This window comes from Ixodes scapularis, unplaced genomic scaffold (assembly GCF_016920785.2).
Source record: "Ixodes scapularis isolate PalLabHiFi unplaced genomic scaffold, ASM1692078v2 PGA_scaffold1__304_contigs__length_218370807, whole genome shotgun sequence".
NCBI classification, from domain to species: Eukaryota; Metazoa; Arthropoda; class Arachnida; order Ixodida; family Ixodidae; genus Ixodes; species Ixodes scapularis.
This window is the reverse complement of record NW_024609846.1, coordinates 200415146-200436971: the sequence shown is the minus strand read 5'-3', so window position 1 is coordinate 200436971 and position 21826 is coordinate 200415146. Positions and strand designations below refer to the sequence as shown.

General features: G+C 46.3%; 1 protein-coding gene across 1 annotated transcript in view; it reads left to right on the top strand.

The window, feature by feature from the left end:
- The window catches only part of LOC8034967 (SEC14-like protein 2), a 154183-nt gene extending 139485 nt beyond the window's left edge, over positions 1-14698 (top strand). The window contains exons 11-13 of the mRNA XM_042291051.1: positions 4223-4526; positions 6354-6418; positions 14575-14698. Of these exons, the coding sequence (XP_042146985.1) occupies positions 4223-4526; positions 6354-6418; positions 14575-14691 (486 nt within the window). The 3' untranslated portion in view covers positions 14692-14698. The remainder of the gene's footprint in view (positions 1-4222; positions 4527-6353; positions 6419-14574) is intronic.
- Positions 14699-21826: the final 7128 nt, after the last annotated feature.

The window sequence follows — 21826 nt, the reverse complement described above, 5'->3', positions numbered from 1 at the left end:
GTTGCCCAGGATGTTTTGAGGCTTCTAAGTAGGGTGAGAGCGATATTGACTGCTGCCTTGACTAAAGGAATCCATCCTGCAGAGTCCCCGGAACTTGACGGCTTCGCATCCGCCTCCCTTACTTGACGGCGCTGGCGCACAGTTGATAGCTGCAAATCAGACTGAGGTGTCTCGGGGGGTGGTGCTTCCGACACAGCAGGCATTTGTATATCCTGTGATGTTGATCCTTGTCGAACTCCTTGAGATTTTGGTGCCTTGGGCTTAGTTGCCTTGAGAACCGACGCATATGGTGTTGCCAAAGCTGTCGGCTTTTTCGAGTCTTCGGTCTTGTTCCCTGCAATGTCCTTGAAGCCAGAAGCACCAGCCAGCTCTTTCGTGACACTGCTGTCAGCAGGAGTGAACTCAAGCGCCGGAAAAAGTTCCTCGTGTTCTAAGGCTGTTTTGGCAGCGTGAAAGTCCACCGAGTTTGCCTTCGAGTAGGTTTGAATCGTTTCAACCTCTCTTCCTTTCGGACAGGACCGTGCTGTGGCCTCGTGGTTTTGCCCACAGTTCACACATTTCGCCGACAATGACAGGCATGTGCTGTCCGTTTGGTCGTGATGTTGTGCGCAGTGTCTACATGTTTTCGGGCGTTTGCAAGCCACCTGTCTGAGACCAAAACCAAAGCAATTAAAGCATTGAATTGGTCGGGCCTTGAACGGAGACACCGGGTGGCGCACATGCCCTAGCAGAACGTAGGATGGGAATCGGTTTCCACGGAACGTTACTTTTACAGAGCTGGTGTTTCCGAGCCGTCGTACGCTGCCAATCTCTGCATCCGCCCTCAAATTTGAAGTGATATCTTCAATAGAAAGTTCCTTGTCGACGCTATGAATCAGTCCGACAACAGTTGGTCCAGCCAAAGGAGAATAGGAAAGTACAGGAATGCTGCAGAGTGTTGTCATGCTTTGTAACTTCTTGACAGCTTCTCCATTCAGCGCATCAACTGCAATGAGGTTTAGTCGATGGTTAAACCGAACCTCGCGAACGCATTTGGGGAATTCTTTATCTAGTGCATTTGATACCTTCAGGCTACTGAGATCTGTAAGCACCGTTTCAGCTTTCCCAGGAGCGAATATTACCGTGAGCCCCTCTTTGTCAGGTTTTGGCCGTATAATCGTGTCCGAGCTCGAAGCAGACAGGCTGTTTGTGAGTCGCGTTCTTTTTCTGGTTCGAACTTCGTGCCATATGCCTCCAGCGTCGTTTTCGTGGTCCATGTCGTCAATTTCAGTGGAGGACGATGTCCTCGATAGATCAGAAGAACCAGGTTGTCCTTCCATCGGTGTCATTGAGGGCGCTGCATCTGTTGCATGCTGTGCAGGTGTTATGCTAAGCGCCATACTTTCGACGTCGGGGACGTTTCCTTGGGCCGATGTCATGCCGGGTCACATCTATGGGGAGCAGCGATGGAAGGCTGCAATCCCTTCGAGGTGCGTCTGCTTCTATACGGCGTTTGGGACACTGATATATATATATATACATTGTTCGCAAATATTTATAGGTATCTGGAGACTACAAGGCAAAAGAATTATCGAAATTACCGGGAGCGGAAGATTTGGCGTTCCTCATACAAAACACTTCGTCGTCTTTTTTCATTTGATAGCAAAGTTCCTTTTAAGTTTCATTTGAGGGAGTTAAAACAGAAACGCTTGAGATCATCAGATATTCTTGACGTACTGTCCCATATGTCCAGAAAGTCTGGCAGGCGATGCCTTCTACGGTTGTATAACTCCCAAGATCGATCCCGCCTAGACTATGGTGCTACTGTGTTTCGATCGGCACGGCCTTCTAGACTGAAGGTGTTGAACTTAGTTAAGCACCTAGGGCTTCGACTTGAAACAGGGACTTTTCGTACATCTCCTGTCTTAAGCGTTCAAAATACACATCAAACGTCTTGCAAGAGGCGAAGGCATTACCTTAGCCTTTGTTATAGTTGCAAAATGTATTCTGCTCCGAGACATCCTGCTTATAGTGTCCTCCAAAATCTTCGGTTTTCTAAACTCTTTTAAAACAAGCCAGAAATTTTGTGCCCGTTAAGCCTTCGACTTTCAAGCATTCTCTGTGATGCAGATGATGCTACTTTGCTCCAAACAGTCGAAATGGTTCCCCCTTGGAAAATAATGGCAACCTTTTCCCATTTTTTTTCTTACAAAGTACAGTAAAGCGATTGTTTCTCCTCAAGTCCTTAAAAAAAGTGTTTCTCTTTTTGGAGCACACGTATAGAGATTGTACCAGGTTTTATACAGATGGAGCAAAAACTGCATCCTTGCGTAAGTTGTGCCATGCATTGGGCTTACTATTGAATAACAAGAAAGCTTGACTCTATGGCAGACATTTTTTAGTGGCGAGCTGTGCTGCATGTAACTGGCAGTAAACATATACTAAAGACTAATAATAAAATAATATATTATATTTGTTGATTCCCAAAATTATCTTGTGGTTGACTCTTTTTTTCACCAACAAATAATTTCTGAGCACACCTTTTACGTATAAAAATAAATCGAGCTCTATAGCATCAATAAACTATAAATTTTGCTAGGTGTCAAGTCGTACGGGTATTAGAGGAAATACTGAAGCAGATAAGCTGGCCGCATCTGCAAAGAAATATTTAAAAGCCTCCTTCGGCTAATTGCCCCACCAGGAGTTCAAGCCACGCTTTAAAAATTAATGTTATCTCCTGGCTGCTAGAATGGGATGGTAACAAAAAAAAATCTTCACGTTATCTAACCCAACTAAACGTTATCTAACCCAACTAAAAATTTGGAAGAGCTCCTTTCATAGAGATCGTCGTCCTGAAGGTCTCTTTTCCCGCCTGGGAATTTGTCAGTCTCGCTTGACGCGCCAATACTTTCTCTGTGGCGGGGACGCAAAGCTATGACCTTTGTGGGAACTTTTGACTATCATGTATATCTTGTGACACTGTAGCTTTTATTGCGATCTACGTCGATCATGCCTTCCAGAGATTTTTAATATACATCCTTAGCTTCATTTCATGTTCGTGCTTGGTGATGAGCATTTAGTATCGTTCAACCTCGTTTTAGGTTGTCTTCCGAAAATTGGTATTTTAAACCAGTAATAATTTTTAGGACTGTCATTGCATTGCTATTCTTGATTGTTATAAATTAGTCTCACTGGGAGTACTATGGCCACAGTAGCTTTGGCGCCATTAAACGCGAAATCAACAACAATCATGTCATTTTATTTGAGTCTAATTGTTGCTGGAACCACTAACTGTCCTAGCGCCTCTAACGACCGTTGAAACGGCCCATGTAGCAAGCGTATTAATTCCCCCCCCCCCCCTTCTTACGCAGGTGGTTGTATATAAATACTGTTAGCTGGAGCTAAGGTACCTTATCATTTCAAAGACAGCAGCTCGCTGTCAAAATGAGCAAGACACCAAATCCCGCACCTGTAATAATCGGTGAATAATCCTTTAACTATTTTCATTCTCCTCTCCGGACTGGGGGATAAAATTGCAAACTACGTTGACCTCATTTATTCTTCCGAACCACACGCCCATCTAAACAACCCGGCATGAAATCTCTACAGCCTATGACGCACGTGTTCCCCATTTTGGACAGTAAAGGTCATGAACTGCCTCGATATTAGAATCATCGCTGTTCATATATCGTTTCTTACGAGTAAATTGTTAATTTTTTTATGCTCACACACAAATGAAGAGCGGGCATCACTGATACAGGACGCATGACCGCTCGCGTTCTTAATTTTTAGCGGTACTTAGCTATCTTAACTTTTAACTATCTTAGCTAACAAGGAAGACTAGAGCCTTCCAAATTTTGACCTCGTGCTATTACTTCGCTGTGCTCGAAGCTGTAGCTGGTGACTGTTTAAGAATGCAGCAAAAACTCCGCATCCAGCGCGAGCTTCCAACCTGCGACAACATTTCGACATCTTGTTAGCGTGTGCCGCCAAAGCACGACGGAAAACAGCGAGCGCGCGCTGGATGCGGAGATACGGCTGCATTGTCAGCCTGTCACCGGCCCTTAGCGCAAAACGAACTATAGCTCCCTTTTCGCCATAGTGGATGTATGGCATGCGACTCAACGCCACAGTCGCGCATGAGCGCGCTTGTCGCTACTTCTAAAGGAAGAGCTAGGAAGTCACTTTAATTTGGACTCCAACATGTGCGTCTGTTTTCGTGTTCCCCATTTTCCTCGGCCAGGTGGGGACTGGTGGCCCCGTGCCGTGCTCGTACTACACGGCGCCATCGCGTAGGCTGTCGTCGGACCGCGACCTGCAGATGTGCGTTGTGGAGAAGAAGTCTGCCGTGCCCCTGAGCGTGGAGGTGGCCGAGGCCGGCTCCATCCTGCGCTGGGAGTTCCAGACGGAGAACTACGACATCGGCTTTGGAGTCTTCTTTGCCCCACCGGACGACGGCAAGCTGCAGGAGCTGGTGGCCATGACCAGGGTCAACTGCCACCTGGTGCCCGAGGACGGCATGCTCGTCTGCTCGCACCCGGGAAAATGTGAGTAGTGCTCATGCCTGCAGGTCAATACCTCCTAGGAAACGAAGACCTAGTAGTGGCTCTTTCATGTCACTTATCGAATGGGCGCGATGAACTCGACTGTTACGTCAGTATTCGGCTTGGGATCGTGCTCAATCAAGGAGTAGGCGAGTTTCTTCCCCACGCTGACGCAGCTGTCGTGTATAATTTGTTTCTCATGCTGGCACCTGGAGGTGCCTTTTAGGTTTAATGTCCAATGTTTAATAAAGCTGAACATAGTACATTCACCCCCCACCCCCCCACCCACCCAAGGTGTGGTATTTGAGAACCCTAATAGAAAGATGGAAATTTAACTTACCTGCCGGACTCCGCGATACACAAGCCTTTATGGCATTCACGGGCCCGATATTATGCATTTGAAGCAATAGATCAATATTGGTACGTCATTGTATATTTGTCATTGCCATCGTGAGAGTCAAATAAAACAAAAACGAAAACAACAGCAGGGACGAGGTGTAGACAAAAATGTGTATCTACGTTAATTTCCACATCTTGAGTTGAATTTTGAGTAATGAAAAGATGACACGGGTCTTTTATGCCGTTTCTTTTTATATTTTCTATTTTGGGCATTCATAAACTCGCAACTCTTTCAGGTCATTTTTAGCAATTAAGGTGCGAGGGTGGAGTGAGTTGGCTTAAGTTAAACATTATTTGAGACGTCTATGTATGTCTTCGTGTTGTTCAATGAGTACTCCCAGTGTCTGGTACTTTCCACCGGGTTGTTTGAGCACGGTCATGCTGTATTTAAACTCGACGAATTCTGTGTTTGGTTATTTTGTTTCTTATTAAAACAACGACGCACCGGTAGTAGAGCAAGAGGAATGTATAGAGCGACAATTTCAAGTTCATCTGTCGGAAACAACTTTAGTAAAGCATTAACCTCAGACGTTTATTAATAGAATGAATGAATTATCCTAAAAGAGCTCATTTGTAGAGTCGTGTCGTACTGATATCGAAAGGCTTCGAGTATATTGATTATTCTGAAGTGTTTTATATACGTCATAACTTTTCTTTTAGAAGGATAACACGCCCAGATGCATAATCTTTAAAAAATATGCGTCGGGCTTTGAAAAGTGATTGATGCAAAACAAAGCAACATGCACGTTGAGAAAAGTTTTCAGGTATACATTAGGTTTTTCTGGAAGGCTGAGTGTAAAACATTGTCCCCTGCGAGGAACGAGTTGAAACATAGGGAAAGGAACAAAGATAACCCGGCAAAAACAACGGGAAAGATACGCAGCATCTCTCAACGGCGGAAAGTGGTGAAATACGCGACGGAGGTCGGTGTTCAAGCCGGGATCAGCGAAAACATGCTAGGATAACAGGGCCCAGCCGAACGCTGACGTGGCACTTTTATCCAACCTCTGTCTGCCGTCGGTCTCACTGTAATGACGCTGAAGTGCTCATGTTTTGATTATTCTTGGATATTTGAGATTAGTCTTTGAGAAACAACTTACTTTTACAGGATTGTCCAGATTGGAACAGAGTTTTCAATTTCCTCTCTCCGTCATCTCTTTGTACCCTCTCTCTATTCGCTTAAAGTTTGTCTTTAAACCCCTATTGAGATACGTAATGAACCTTATATTACTTAAAACTTATACTTGAGAACACGTTTTATCGCTGTATGAGCTACGTGCTTCAGAAACACATTTTACGAATCTCATCGACACTTTTCGATGGTTGCATTTGTACGCGTTGGAAGGGAGCTTTTGCCTAACGAAGAACTAAGTGCGGAACATGCGCGCCCTTCTATCTTCTACACATTCTCCTCGCCTTTCTTTTTTTCAGATGTTCTGAAATTCGACAACAGCTTCAGCTGGTACCGCAGCAAGAAGCTTCTCTACCACTTCCAGGTGCTGCCCCCCTCGGCAGCATAGGCACTTATTTTCTTATTTGTTTCATTCTTTTTTCTTTCGCCGGCTTCGTGAAACTCTTGACTCCATCCACTGTTCATGAAAGAAAAGCTGTGAATACGAGCTTACATAGCTACACTGTTAAGAGAGATGAACGCCAGAGCTTGTTATTGCGGCAGGTACAGCATGGTTATCAAACCAAGGCACGCCGTAGTTTAAACTACCGCGCTCTGAAGCTTTTCTTGATTTGTTGTTTCTTTGCCAACGGACTTACAACGAAAGTTCCGAAAGAAATCTTTAGACATTTTGAGGAAAGTTAGTGTCTGTATTTATTTTTGTCATTTTAGGCATATTGTGTCTGAACCCTTGGTATTAGAGTGCAAGCTGAAGGACGATCGAAAAACACGGAGTCACCGCAACCCCTGAGAATACATTTGTCTCCGAGGAGCGTTCCGCGGCTTGCTTTTTAGTTTCAGTGAAATATACATCGATGTTACGTCTTCTTCTTTCCATGTGCCGAAAGCCAACCGCAACACTAACGACCACAGTTAGTTTTCGGCATCTTATCATGGTGTTTCAAGACCTCTTGATCCAGATAACCTATCTGCGTTATCGCAATATTATTCCTTTCCGAGTACACCTTTTGCAGGAGCCATTTCACGCTGATAACTTCTAAGACGAATAAATCAAAATCTTTATGCTTCCACTGCAATTTCGGGGGTCTGCAAGAGAGTTCGAAATTACGCGATTGTATGTCATCCTCAAATCACTTTACTTGCAGTTCAATTACATTATGGTTTTCGGAGTTTTGTGAATCGAAGTGAAGGGCTTTGGACATGACTTTGTATAGCGTGACTTGTCTGATGACTGCCTTCCTCCACACTAACAGGCTCTGGCGAGGATCGATCCATAGGCTTTATTTTCCTTTTGCCGTCTTCATAGGTGTCAACAGTGTCCGCAGTGTCGCCTCCAAGGCGCATTTATTTTGTAGCTGAATTTGCGAGCATGAAGGCACTCTTCGTCATGAGTGGAGAAGGCGTGTTCTCGCCGATTGAAGTGTTTGTGAAAGAATGTTGTGCGCGTTTGGTACGACGCGATTTGATCAGTGGCTTGTGCGCGTGACGTGCTTTCAAGTCATACCCTCTTACAAAGCTTTTGTAAGTTTGCTTCGTTCATATCTTATTATTGCACGTTTTTTGTGTCTTTATCACGTCGGTTACTCGAAAACAAATTAATTTGAAACTTGCTGTGCATAATACAAAAAAACTCATTGCAATAGAAATGAGTGTTGAGTTATCTAAAGTTTAGCCTGCAAGAAGCCCAAGAGGGAAGAACGTTCCCCATTAATTCTCCTTGATACGCCTCATCGTTTCGTCTTACAATTACGGTACCTGGAAGTTGGAACCCGTCCGTGGCTGGTGTGTTCTGTCTTATACTGCCCATCCATCGGTGTGCACCCAAGACAAGAACAAAATACGGCACAGTAGATTCCGGTTAAGGCTGCGGCGTTTGTCTCCATTATGGCGGCTCTTTGTAGAAGCGACAACTAAAAATACGACCAAACAAAACTGTCGCTATTATCACGGCTTCCCTAAGCGCTATTTACTGCGGGGTCCGATGTACAAAATAAAACCCTGTTGTTCGGCCCCAAAAATTAAACTGCCCATTGCAAAAATCTGGAACCATGTAGGAATGTGTCGCTAGCGGGGGTGATACAAGCCAAATGTTGAGAACAGAATAATTTGTTATATGGATAAAAAAAAAGCAGGAAAAAAACTAAATATTTCTGTCAGCTTTTTTCTAGTCAAGCCTAAGCCTTGGTAAACCAAGAAATTACATTGTGGGTGCATGTGGCACCTATTTCAGAGAAAAGAGAAAACTCGTCAGAGTTTTCTCTTTTCTTTGAAAGAGAAAACTCGCCTTTCTGGCAAGTCCTTTTTTTTTCACTGTAATAAATGCCGCATGCGCGCATAATGTCACTTCTTGATTTGACAAATGTTAAACCTAGGTGGATGTACGCTAATACACAACTTTTTATGTCCTGCTTTATCTCAATTCGTCCAGGTGAGGTCATCTTCTCAAACTTTATCTTTATTTAAGCATCGCCACCAACGCGTTCACACAGCTATCCGCAACCTGTAGTTTGTATACGCAGCATTTGAGTTGAAACATTTATTTAACGACCAAAGAAGTGGGCACCACATGCGCCCTGATGTTTGGTCAATATACGCAGCAGGAAGATGGTTTTATTTTATCTATCGGACCGCGTACATCTAGCGCTCTAGGCGTCCCAACCCATGGATACTGGAGTTTCTGTGAGCTGGCTTGGTGCATTGCTAGACTACAGCAAAACAGACGTCTCCAGTATCCACTTGCGCTTCTGTGCCAGGATCGTGGAGATCTGCAACATTTTACAGTTCTTTGCGTCACCCATCGAATGTCGGAAAGTCAGAACGAAGACGTGTTGAACACACCAGTCGGAGACGCCTTACACGCACCGTATAACCATATTCTGACAACCATTGCCCTAAAAACAAACGAGATTAAGCGGGACACGCGACTCAGGCGTAAACAAATTTGGTACCACTTGCTAAAATGATTGCTTTAGATTCTCCCTGGCTAAGAAACAAATATACACGTGAGAGTTTCTCGCAAATTCGCTGGTTAAATGCATCCCTGGCAGATACTAAAATCTATTGGTTCTGCACTTTTTTATTTGTTTTTGGATCCTCCTGTTATGGCTAAAGGATACTCGCGGCGCGGCGAGACAAAGTTCCACAAACGGGTCTTAGGTTATTTTTTTAAGTTATGGTGGTGCAATCTTCATAATATTTAAGGACTACACTTATTCTGTCCCTATCCTCATACTATGATTTGCAAACATTCTGTGGCTAGAGCCGCGCATCTAGTTAAGCATATTTTTGTGGCAGTACGAAGAGTTTGGAGCAATAAGCGTTGAGTGGCATATCATACATTGCGATTTAAATATTGTATACAACTAAATTCAAAAATTATCTAGAAGCGGGAATAATTCGTGGAGTTTCAGTTATAAATGATGTTAAAAGTCACAGCACCAGGGGGATAAGAAAAGTTTTAATTTGCTATATTCCTGTAAAAAAGTAACTTCCGAAAGAGCTAAACCTGCTTCAACGTCAACTACAGATGTGCGTTATGCAACAGATTTTACTAGTGTAATATTGCTGTGATGAATCTCAGAATTACTTTTATTAGAACAAGGCCTTTTGTATTCTGCGAACTGCACAAGGGATGGTTACATCAGTCTAATTGGTTGACTTTGAACATCATTACCCAACATTTCACTCCAGCACCTAGACGAGTGTGTTACTGTGATTGGTTCAAATGTCACTCCAACCAAACCTGCATGCATGTTTTTTTGTTGTCGTTTTTCTTTTCTTTTTTTTTATTAATTAAAAGCATTACGCAACTTTTCTCGAAACCTTGATACAACGGCCACCTAAAAATACTAGAGAAAGTAACTTTTGAAGTACTACACTTGTGAACATTAAAAACTAGAGCACAAACTGTTTAGTCGTCCAGGTCGTGTTGACGTTAGTTACGAAATAAGTCAAAGAACAGGTTGTATATATTACCTGCAGGTGCTACGAACAGGTTAGTTCAAGGACTTATGTTTTAATGTATGGTCGCCGATTTTACCTACAACCGTAGAAAATTAATTTTTTTTAAACGTATGTTAATGCCGTTTCATTATGCTTGTCTATCACCTAAGTTTTCTTTTTTTTTTTTTTGTTACGTGGTTTACGTCTTTTGTTCAGCATATGCGAAGTTCAGGAAGGGATCTTTGAAGACATAGCTGTCAGAAATCACAACGCACTCAGAGATGTGACGGTTTATAGAGAGGAAATACAAATAACATAAGAAAAACGTTTAGAATCGGAGAAATATAAACCACTTATCTCTGAGAGAGAGGAAAACTTCTCTCAGCAATATGCCAACTGGAGAGGCATTTAAGAGTTTCATATTCCAGTTTGTCTCATGAGTGTTTTTATTGGATCACTCGGCAAGTGTGTTTCTTTTTAAGGTATAATTTTACGTAAATGTTAAAACTATATTGAGTTTGTGTATGACGGACTACAACGCTGAAGTGTACATACCCGTAATGCGATCATTCTAGCACGTCTGACCGGAGCTTTAACCATAATTTCAACCTCTCAACGTTCAGAGTTGTACGTTTGCTTGTCGTTAATAAGAATAGCTTTCTCGTATCGTTTTACCGTGTTCCCGCATTTTAAACATAATCCATTTCCCCTTGCCCGTTTCACGTCATCGAGTTAAGCTTTATCATCTTCCTTAATACTAAACTAGTTAATGTGCGACCACAGGTGGCGTCGATCGTTCTGTCCATGCGAAAACGCTGTAGCCCACGAGCCTCTGTCGCTTTCACATATCAGTGTTTATATTCCGCAGTCTTAGGAGCACAGCTGATAGTTGAGAGAATCGAAGGTACGCCTTGTCCTAAGCGACGTCGAATATCTGTGTGATGAGTAATTTGACTGTGAGAATAAGTGACATGAGTGTGTACCCAGTGTGTTTGGACTTCATCGCGCTCCCAGTTCCGAGTACTGTTGAGACCGGTTATAGCGGAGTCAACGGGAATCGGAAATTACTTCGCTATATCCGCTATTTTGTTATAACCGAATTTCGGTTAATGAAGTGCAAAAGGGAATGTGAAATCGTGATCGCTTCGCTGTAGCCGCTATTTCGTTATAACCGACTTCGCTATAACCGGTCTCCCACAGCACTCCTATACTCTATTTCTCCTTACGATGAACTGCAACAGGATCTACAATCCGTCAAAGCCAATCCCCTGCCGTGTGAGTGTCACGTTACCTTTGGGATGGGACGTGGTGATGCGCAGGTTGCGGGACCCGTTCACAGCGCGGGATTGACCGAGATTACTCGTAGAGTCCGCTGCGGTTAATCGTAAGGTGAAACAGGCTACGGTACTCGGACCTTGGAGTACCAGAGTACACGCGGGAACTTGCCGAAAGGGCCCTCGCTCGTTGTGTTACCAGACTGATTACCGTTCTACAGTTTATCCGAAACAAGTTACGATCTAGCTTGAGGAAAGCATATTCCTCGCGCCGATGTTTCTGGAGCTATAACGTATTATGATTTGTTCGAGTGTGCGAGCCAGGAATGTTTCGTGAACTTTCAGTGGGCTCGTTTACGCCAATTTCTTATACTTGGAGAAAACGTCAAGATAAATTGTGAGATGTTTTGCGAGAACACGTTCGAGAGGTCCTTAGTGCCCGATTTTTGACGTCATTCGCGGAAGGCCAGCGCGACGCGCTGATTCAACACGAGTGCGGCGTCTGTATTCTGCTCACGAAACACAAGTACCACCCGAACGCGGCGCTCGGGCCTAATCTGTGCGCAGTGCTGTCCTCTCAGTCAGTTAGAAAACCTATCACTGCGCATCCTTGTGCTCTAAGAGGTGTTGGTACGACGAAGGTCAACTTCTCCTGAGTCACCCCTATAGTTATTATAGTGTACACTAGATGCTGAGCTGGTGCTTGTGTCTATAAGACTTGTTTCAAATTAAAGCAAACAGCAACCAGCCCTCTTTTGTGGTGCTCCTGTAGGAAAGAGCGCGTGCATTTTGTCTCTTTGCCGAAGACTAACACGAATTACCATTGTTACTTGTGTCGTTGGTACTTCAGCAGCGAACTTCCCTCAACTTATTTTAAGGCGAAAAATATTTCTTTTGACACTATTTTACAAGATTTACCACCATAATCCCACAGTTAAACAATAACTATATCCTCCTTCCACTTCGTTTTTTTTTTAGATTAGATAACAGCTGTAAAATAAACCTATGTATGCATCCACCACTTCTTACGCTAACTCCTCCATATGTTTCACTATAATTGACTGGAATGCTTTACCCGACAACATAGTCACGGCAAACAAAATAGACGTATTTAATAACATTCTAGTCAAATTTTAGGAATCTCCACCAGACTGGTATTTTTTAATGTAAGTGTGTTTTACCTTTTTGTAATTTTTTTTGTTGTTTTACGTGTTTTCTTGGTGATTTTTTGTTTCGTTGTTCATGACTATGCTTTCTCATTTACCTACAAATTTGAACTGCCCATCACTCATATAATACCCTGTTCCAGGGTCCTTAGGGGTACTAATAAATAAATAAATAATTGTGTACAGACAAGCGGAGAATGTAAGCAAGAATAACAGTCAAGAAGAGCGTAGGACTTGGTGAAGGAGCGCCAACATATCGATGACGCTTATATTGATAATCTACAATATCAGCGTGCCACTAATACGACCATAATTTACGAACGGTGAAAACGCGTAAAACTGTTAAATTAAGCGCCCTAATAAACGTGTTTTCCTTTTAATATTGCGCTTAATTTATTGGTCGCTGAGAGTTTTCTGGCTTTTACTTATATTAAAAGTTTAGTGGCATGCAGTATAAACTTTAATGCTTAAACAGACATACCATTGCACCCAAACATGAGCAGCATTTGTCATAAGACGAATGTTATTTATTGCAAGCCGCACTCATTACTCGGCTTTACCTCATTTTGACAGAGTACATGCAGAGCTAGGTAATGACCCAGTGTTAGTGCGTAGTTATTGGCGTCTTTCTGGAATTTAGTGATGCCCTTCATTGCTTTGGCACGTAACCCCCCTTTTCTTTACAGGAAAGCGCAGATGCCGTGTCCGCGCTAACAGTGTCGGACATCGTACATAAATTCATGTATAAAGCCATTTTAGCACCGATATTGATGTCATGAATTTGAAGGAAAAACGCATCAACTGACCAAACGTTTCGTCTGTAGGACTGAGAAATGTGCGGCCATGTAGTACGTACGAATTTTTCCTCATATTTGCTCTTATGTACAAGCGCAGGGAGAAAGTGCACTCACTTTTTTTTCCCATTAAAAGTCATTAACGGAAGTCAATTTCAAACCGGCTGCCGTCTGCTTCAATTTGAAACCGCACACTAGCGCCAATTGAACCTCCAGCGTATATTATAATAACTCTATGGGGTCAACCAAAGCCTCAACACGTCTTTATCCTTCTTTATTTTTTAAATACGTTCAACGCATCAACATTGCGAAGTTGATGCGTTGAAAGTAGTTAAAAAATGAAGCATGCCAACACACTACCTAACTCACACGAGAGGACGGCTATTCATATATGGTCCTTACACGCGCTTTGAAACGTTAGAGTGGGTCCCGGCCGCTATCTCCAAGTTATCCCTTGGAGCTAGTCATGCTACCTTTCCGAGAAGAGGAATACGAATACATAACGACGACATTCCTAAGCTTAGTGCTTTTCTTGTTGTTTTATTTTTCAGTCGTTTTGTCATATACCTATGTCCAACTTGACGTTGAGGCATTAGCAGAACGCACACGATATATTGTTTTCCTGCGGTACATTACTTTCGGTAACATGACAGCTGTGATCATTTGCCCTTGCTCATTTTACTGCGCTTTATTACTTCAGGAAAAAGGCGGCAATGTTTTGTGCTGGAAGTTCACCTAGCGGTAGAGTCATGAGCTGTGTCTTTCGGTTGTGACACTGAGACAGATAGAGCGTTACACTATTTGTCATGTGATACGTCGGCATATGCATAAGGCGGGTAGGTGGGTGGACGACAAGGCCAAGAAAACGCGAGAGAAATGATGACGAGGGAGGAACCGGTGATCGGGTGCGGTAAAGTGGCTATAGTGATCTAGCCAACAGAAAACCATAGAGCCACTAGATAGGCAACGCATAGAGTGTTGCCACTCCATTCCTCAGTTGTAAGGCGGCCGTCGCCATTTTGTTGCCTGGTGCAGAGCGGGTCCTTCTAACGTTTCCAGAGGACGGGAGAGGGTTTCGTGCGATTTGATATGGAAGATTCGGATAGCGGGCAAGAAAGGTTTTAAGCATCAAGAATGCTGAAGACCTGTTACTCTTGAGAGCGTTGCTTCTCTGGTGGCTCTGCGTGAACCAACAACGGTGATTCCTGTGCATAGACATTGTAAATCTGTAGATGTTGCTTGTCGCTTTAGTTTATTTAAACGAATAAACCTTGGACGATATGTAACTCGAGCTCTGCACGCAAGCTGTGATGTAATACTGTACCGATCTATGCGTTCTTACAGTGTGTACTCGCTCCAAATCGAGTGACATCTATGTGCTGCAGTGACTTGTTGCAAGGAAACGGCAATGGCACTGTGATCTTCGGAAAGGAAACTCTAATGTTACCTTTGATGCAATAAAGTGTTGCAAAGAAATCTGTTCTCCTTTTGTAGCGGCACTTCTAGAATCGACCTTGCAGTGGGCGCTAACTATACTCCGTTCACCTCTAAACTGACAGCAACGTTATTAGTTTAGCTCAGTTACGAAACTGCTCACAGACGCTGCATGCACGAGCAGTGCCCCCTCCCCTCACTCACCACGAGTGGCGCGCCTCCCGTCGTTCGACGCGCCACACGGCTTGTTTTGGTGACCGCGGTGTATTCTGTGAGATACGTATGTTTCGAAGCGCAGCGTCTCAATGGCGTTCCACCGTACTCCATGGAGCACGTAGTTCGTAAAGAAAAATCTAGATGGCGTTTCGAACGACGGGAGACGGACTGAAGTGAGTGAGGGGGGTACCCCCTTCTGCGGGAGCTGCATGACTGAGGTAATCTAGTAACGTTGGCTGACAGAAAGGTGAGAGCTACACACTCGCCGGGTCAGTCAACCGTCTTCCTTTGATCACCTACCCCGCTCTTTGCATATGCGTGTGGGCGAGAGTGTGATCCCGTCTTAAAAGATAAAGGTAGGACTGGTCTAACGAGTCCGTAACTGCCCCCCCCCCCCCCGTGAGCTAGGGGTGAACGGATAATAGCTCGTACAGAGGTAGTGGCTCCTAAAGGTTAACACTAGAGTCACGGATAAGTAAACATTTCGGCAACATCTGCCTGGTGAGGTGAGTATTAAAGACAAAAACTGGAAGTACTCCAACCTACTGTGTCTAAATAGCCTCACGTTTCGCGGCCTGCTCGGTCGCTTGTTCACGGGTGAATTATTTGGCTGGGCGTTCGTCTTTCGTTAGAGTAGTCTTCTTCCTTTTGTGCCTCCTCGAAGTCAGGGGATGTAGCTGCTTGGGAGGGTACCGATCGACCGGTTCAGGTTGTACTTGGTATGCTGGATATGTCCAGGACTTTAAATAGAGTCGTTTTTTTTTTTTTTTTCAGTTTCTTTCGGTGTTTAGGACGGAACTGCTGTCGAAGTCGATGACGTGGTCATTCTATTCTGCATGCTCCGCTAGAGCGTTTTCTTGCACGTCCTAGGACGTGCAAAGAAACGCTCTAGCGTCTACGCAGACACAAATATGATGTAAAAAGAAGCTTCTTTTTAAATCATATTTGTGTCTGCGTAGACGTTCGGGGAAGTCCTTGGTTTCTTCTAGATATGAGACGTTGCAGTCGGCGCAAGGAATACGATATACAAGGCCTTGGGCTTTTAGGGGCGAAGCTCCTTAAGGGGTATTCACACGAGGGAGAAATCCCGGGGATTTCTCCCCGGCACGCGCGCATCACGAGATGAAAACGCGAGGCTTTTGCACATCGCAAAGCCTGACGTTTTCGTCGTGGGATGCGCGTGCCGGGGAGAAATCCCCGGGATTTCTCCCTCGTGTGAATACCCCTTTAGGGGCTAGCCATGTCCGTATGTCCGTCCGCCGTCGGGTGCACGTGCTCCTGCTCGTAAACTCACGCGCTCACGTGCTCACGAGCACGTGAGCACGTGCTCCCGTGCTCGTGTAGGGCAAAAAAAAAAACGCATCTTCACGTGGTGAATGATGTTGATTGGGGCTAAGCTCTGGTGGTGCTTGTCTGCGTAGATGGTGAGCCGCAGCATGCCGAGCCCACGTGACCGAGCCTTTCGTTCGTTTTCATCCATGTCAGAAAGAGGAGAAAGACGATGACTCACGGCGGAGTGGACGCATTTCGCATGAGCTCCGCACTCTTTCAACTATTTGTGAGGAAAATCGGATTCTAGCCAGACTTCAACGCTACCAGCCGACTCAGCTCATTGTAGTGTATGCTTGGAAACTTTTCTGTGACCAACTTCGCAAGATTACTCCCAACGTCGGGCTCGTCCGCCGCCGACGGGGGCCGCATCGTGGACTCCCCTAGCCCAAACTCAAACGACGAAGAGGATATCGCAATGAACCATGATTCCAACGAAGGTGAATACTCAGAGCTCTCCTCGGAACTTGACTCAACTTGGATCGATGTTGTCACCAAGGCACAGAGGCGACGCTAGCGCAAGCTCAACGATGAGGTAGGCCCAACCGCCGTGCCCAAACCTCAAACTCCCCTGCCACTACGCAAAGCCGCCCCCAGGCCCAATCCACTTGACCGCGATGATTTTAAATTAGTTCTGCACCCTCAAGACGGCCTCAAGCTTGCAAATCTGGACATAGCCGAGGTTTCCCTAGCTCTGTTGAATTCGATCAACTTCACGTGGCGCCAAGCCAATCTTAGGGTTCGTGTGGATGCCACGCAAAATACGACCACAATTAGCACATCCCCTTCAGATGCAGCCAAGGCCCTAGGAAACTTGAAACAACTCAAGATCGGCAACACCATTCATATGGTCACCTTGTATGGCCTGGCGCCCGATGACTCATCCAAGGGACTCGTTCGGGGAGTGCCGCTGCGCTACTCCGACGCCGAAATCCTCGCGAACTCCGACCAAAGCCAGTTCGAAATCTACACCTGCCGCAAACTGGGCCAATCCAAGATGGTAATACTCACCTTTGCAAGGCTCAAGCTACCCTTCTTCGTGACATTATTCGGCGGGGAGTACCCTGTCTCGCTGTATAAAAAGACAATTCCCGCGTGCACCGTATGCCACGAAGCCGGACATCGATCCACGGCGTGTCCACAACCAAAAGTCAATGTGTGCCACCAGTGCGGCCTCGAAAACCCTCACGAGGGCCACACCTGCGAACCTCTGTGAACCCTCTGCGACGGACCTCACCTCACGGCGGCTCGGGGCTGTCCCAAGCGGTTTTCTGAGCCCTACGTTCTCCGACGGAGAGCGCTCGCGAGGCAGGCGAGAGAGCGAGCCGTGCGGAGGGACCCGACACCGCAACGCGGGCGGCCCAGAGACTGTTCCAGGACCCCAACTCGAAGGCGGCGTAGCAGCTCGGGCCAAAGGTCCCAGTCTACCTCCCGGAGCAGGGAACCCCGGCCAGGCGAGAGTCACAACAAACAAGTCAGCTGGACACAAATTGTGTCTCCCACTGCTCCCAGTACTCCTGAACCCCCCGCACCAGTCCAACCCACACCCATACCCGTACCGTGTCCGGAATGCACACAACTCAAAGCACAAATAGCAGTACTCCATGCTAGACTAGAAACAATAAAGAAAGCCCAGATGAGGAACACTACAGACAAACGCAAGAAACCAAACCGCCCAGAGAGGGAGCAAACACAAATGGACGTGGTTCCACCACCACCATTTCCAAATAACGACGCACAAAAAACAACATCCCCGGGCTCCCGCGACGAGCGACGTCCATACGCCAGATGCCTCACAAGTCGCTCAACCCCAGTGGTTTCAAGCAACCATAACATCCATATTGGAGCCGCTTACCACACGCCTGGATGCACAATACAATGCCTTACGACAAGATATACAGACAGTACACCAAGATGTGCAGCCCCTAAAGCAAGATATGCACGGCCTAAAGCAAGATGTACAGTCTCTTAAGCAAGAAATAGAGCGCCACATCATCCGCATTGAACGCCTTGAAACAGTAAACCCACGCAGTAGCCGCAGACCCACCCCATACAAACGAGAATCCCTGGTGGAAAGCAAGGACCCAACCAAGCAATATGACGACTCGCCCAAACAATAACACGAACGTTACGGTGGCTCTCCAGTGGAACTGCCGAGGTATAAAAGACAAGCAGGGAGCACTCCAGCAATACGTCTCCTCCCTAGACCCTCAGCCAGAAACAGTTGCCTTACAAGAAACAAATACAAGCCCTCATCTGCTAGGATACATCACCTATGCTGACCGAACAGAAAAGTCCACAGCCATTCTCATAAAAGGTTGCATTGCGGCAATGCAACATCTCACGACGCAGAGGGACTGCGAGCACACGCTCGTAGAAATTATCTCGAAGTCAACGAAGAAGAAATTTAATCTGTTCATACTCAATATGTATTGCCGGCCATCGAGCAAGCAACCAGAAATACGAGAAGTTATTTGGGAAGCCTTATTGATATCAAAGGACTCACCCCTTCTAATCGTGGGGGACTTTAACGCCCCACATCGACTATGGGGATACACTCACAACTCCAAAAAGGAAAAGCAATAGTCGAATTCATCGAACAGGACCATCTAACCCTGCTCAATGACCCCCAAACGCCTACCCGAACGGGCACCAGCGTATCCAGAGACACGAGCCCCGACCTTACTTTATTGGCAGGAACTCTGGACATTACCTGGATTAATACACAGGATAACCTAGGATCGGACCATGACATAATCCATATTTTAATTAAGGACAAAAGCTACAAGGCCCACATCGGTTCAGCCCGCATAACCAACTGGAATAATTTCCGCAAGGACAAACTTGCAAGACCTCGATCAAAATCTCTCCTACGAAGAACTGATCCAAGAGGCCTTAAAAGATTCCGAAACGCACACTCAGACTATTGCCACCTCATACAGAACGCCGTATGTAGATCCTAAACTCCTTCATCTTTGGGAAGCACGGCACAGCCTCACAAAAAGATGGAAACGGCAAAGACACAACAGAAAGCTGAAGAAGCGCATAGCTCTCATAAACCAACAGGCTGCTGAATACGCAGCTGCGCTATGCAAGGAGAATTGGCTACAAGAATGCGACGGCCTACAAGGCACCCTGACCACAAAGAAAACATGGCATCTGCTTCGGCACTTAATCGACCCCCTGAAAAGTAGAGGAGAGTCTAACAGAAACATGACGCGCACACTCAATGCCTACGCAGGTAGCAGCGAAGAACTCCTGAAGGACCTGGCAAAGAAGTACCTCCCGACGGGGGGAGTCTATTCCTCCCCTTCGTATGACGGAACGCCCAATCAAGAACTAGATAAAGATATCCAACTGTACGAGCTACGAGAGGAAATAGCGGATAGTAAGCGGAACAGTGCCCCGGGTCCAGACAAAATCACAAATAAGCTCCTTTTCAACTTAGACGACCGCACCATGGATACCCTGCTCAGCCACTTTAACAGCTTCTGGACGACAGGCAAAATCCCGGACCAACGGAAGATGGCGGAGGTACACTTCATCCCAAAGCCCGGCAAATCGCCACATATTGAGAACCTAAGACCAATCTCTCTTACATCCTGTATCGGCAAAATCATAGAGAGAATCATTCTGAAGAGACTTCAGAACCACCTCGATGCAACGCAACAAATGCCGGGCACGATGTTTGGATTCAGGAAACACCTCGGTACCCAGGACGTGCACATTCAACTCAAAGAGGACATCCTTGTCCCAGGCACACGTAGCTCCCCGAGAGCCATCCTCGCTCTAGACTTGAAGGGAGCGTTCGACAACGTAGCACACGAGGCGATCCTCCGAAACTTAGTCAACACAGGCTGCGGGGAAAAGACACATAACTACATAAGTGACTTTCTCTCTAACCGAACAGCCATACTTAAGATCGGGGACATCACCTTCAAAGCACCCATCAACTTGGGATCCAAAGGGACTCCCCAAGGTTCGGTCCTCTCCCCCCTGTTATTCAACATCGCGCTCCTGGGCCTCCCTGAGCAGTTGGGACGAATACCGAACTTAAGCCATGCCCTGCACACGGACGATGTGACCCTTTGGACGGGCACCGACTCCCTCGGAGGCTTGCAGGACACACTCCAGCTCGCCGCCGAGACGGTGAATCAATACGCAAAAAGCTGCGGACTGTCCTGCTCGCCACAGAAGTCCGAGCTTCTCGTGGTGAGGACACGGCGAACCAAGAAGGACGACGACAACATCCACGTCACTCTCGAAGGGCACGACATCAAGCCAAGCAAGTCTCTCAGGCTCTTGGGTTTGCTAATTCAAGCGGACGGCAAGAACGACGCAATGGTGCAACAGCTCAGTAAGACCTCTGGGCAAGTCATGCATATGATACGCAGAGTCACGAACCGACACAGAGGCATGAGAGAGAGCGATACGGTCAGGTTAGTTCAAGCCTTCGTCCTCTCGCGCATAACTTACGCTGCTCCCTACGTCACCCTGAGTAAATCGGAACAAGACAAGCTCGACGTGCTTATACGCAAGACGCTGAAGCAGGCAATCGGATTACCCGTGAACGCATCTACGGACAAGCTACTTCGTATGGGGCTACATAACACCGTGGGGGAACTTACTGAGGGCCACTTGTCAAGTCAAAGGACACGACTCGCTCACACTCAAACCGACCGCAACGTGCTGATTAAACCCAAGCAGGTTCCACAGGACCAGACCCTGCCGCTGGTACTCCTGGAATCGTGGCGCCAACACATATTTGTTTACCCAATCCCTCGAAACATGCACCCGAACCACCATCAGGGCCGCAGAGCAGCAAGAGCAAGAGCACTAAATAAAACATACTCCCGAATACCCACGACGACGCATACCGACGCAGCCAACTACAACGGCCAACGAGCCATGGTGGCCGTGGTGACAGACGGGCACAAGTACCTGACCAGCGCCTACGTCCCACGGGGAACGGCTAAAGAAACAGAAGAGCTTGCCATCGCCCTCGCCCCCATACAAACCAAAACTTCCACAATAATCACGGATTCGCAAGAGGCATGCCGTAGCTTCCAGTTGGGCTGGGTGGCACCTGTCACGCTACGTATCCTAGAAAACAAGGCACCAGACAGGCAGGTCGACATTGTGTGGACCCCAGCCCACTCCTCCATGAGAGGCAACGAACACGCCCATCTCACGGCCCGAGACCTCGCCCACCAGGCCACGGAGGAGACACTGGAACCCACACCCCTCACGACCTATCAAGAAATTACACAACATTACAGGCTCAACAGAAGAACATTACCCGCACCACACCCTACCCTCACGAGAAGTCAGGAAACCACACTCAGATTACTACAGACTAACACATTTCCCCATCCAATTAGGATGCACTTGCTATTCCCCACACAATTCGACGCCCAATGTCAATTCTGTAACCAACCCGGCACCCTGAGACACATCATATGGGAGTGCGACAAAAACCCAGACATGTCACCCCCTTTTCCTTCCCCTACCCCCGAGCAGTGGGAGACACTCCTTTCCAGCTCCCTCCCTCAAGATCAGCTCTTGCTGGTGGAGAGGGCCGATCGAGCCAGGACGGCACATGGGTACCTGAATTGAG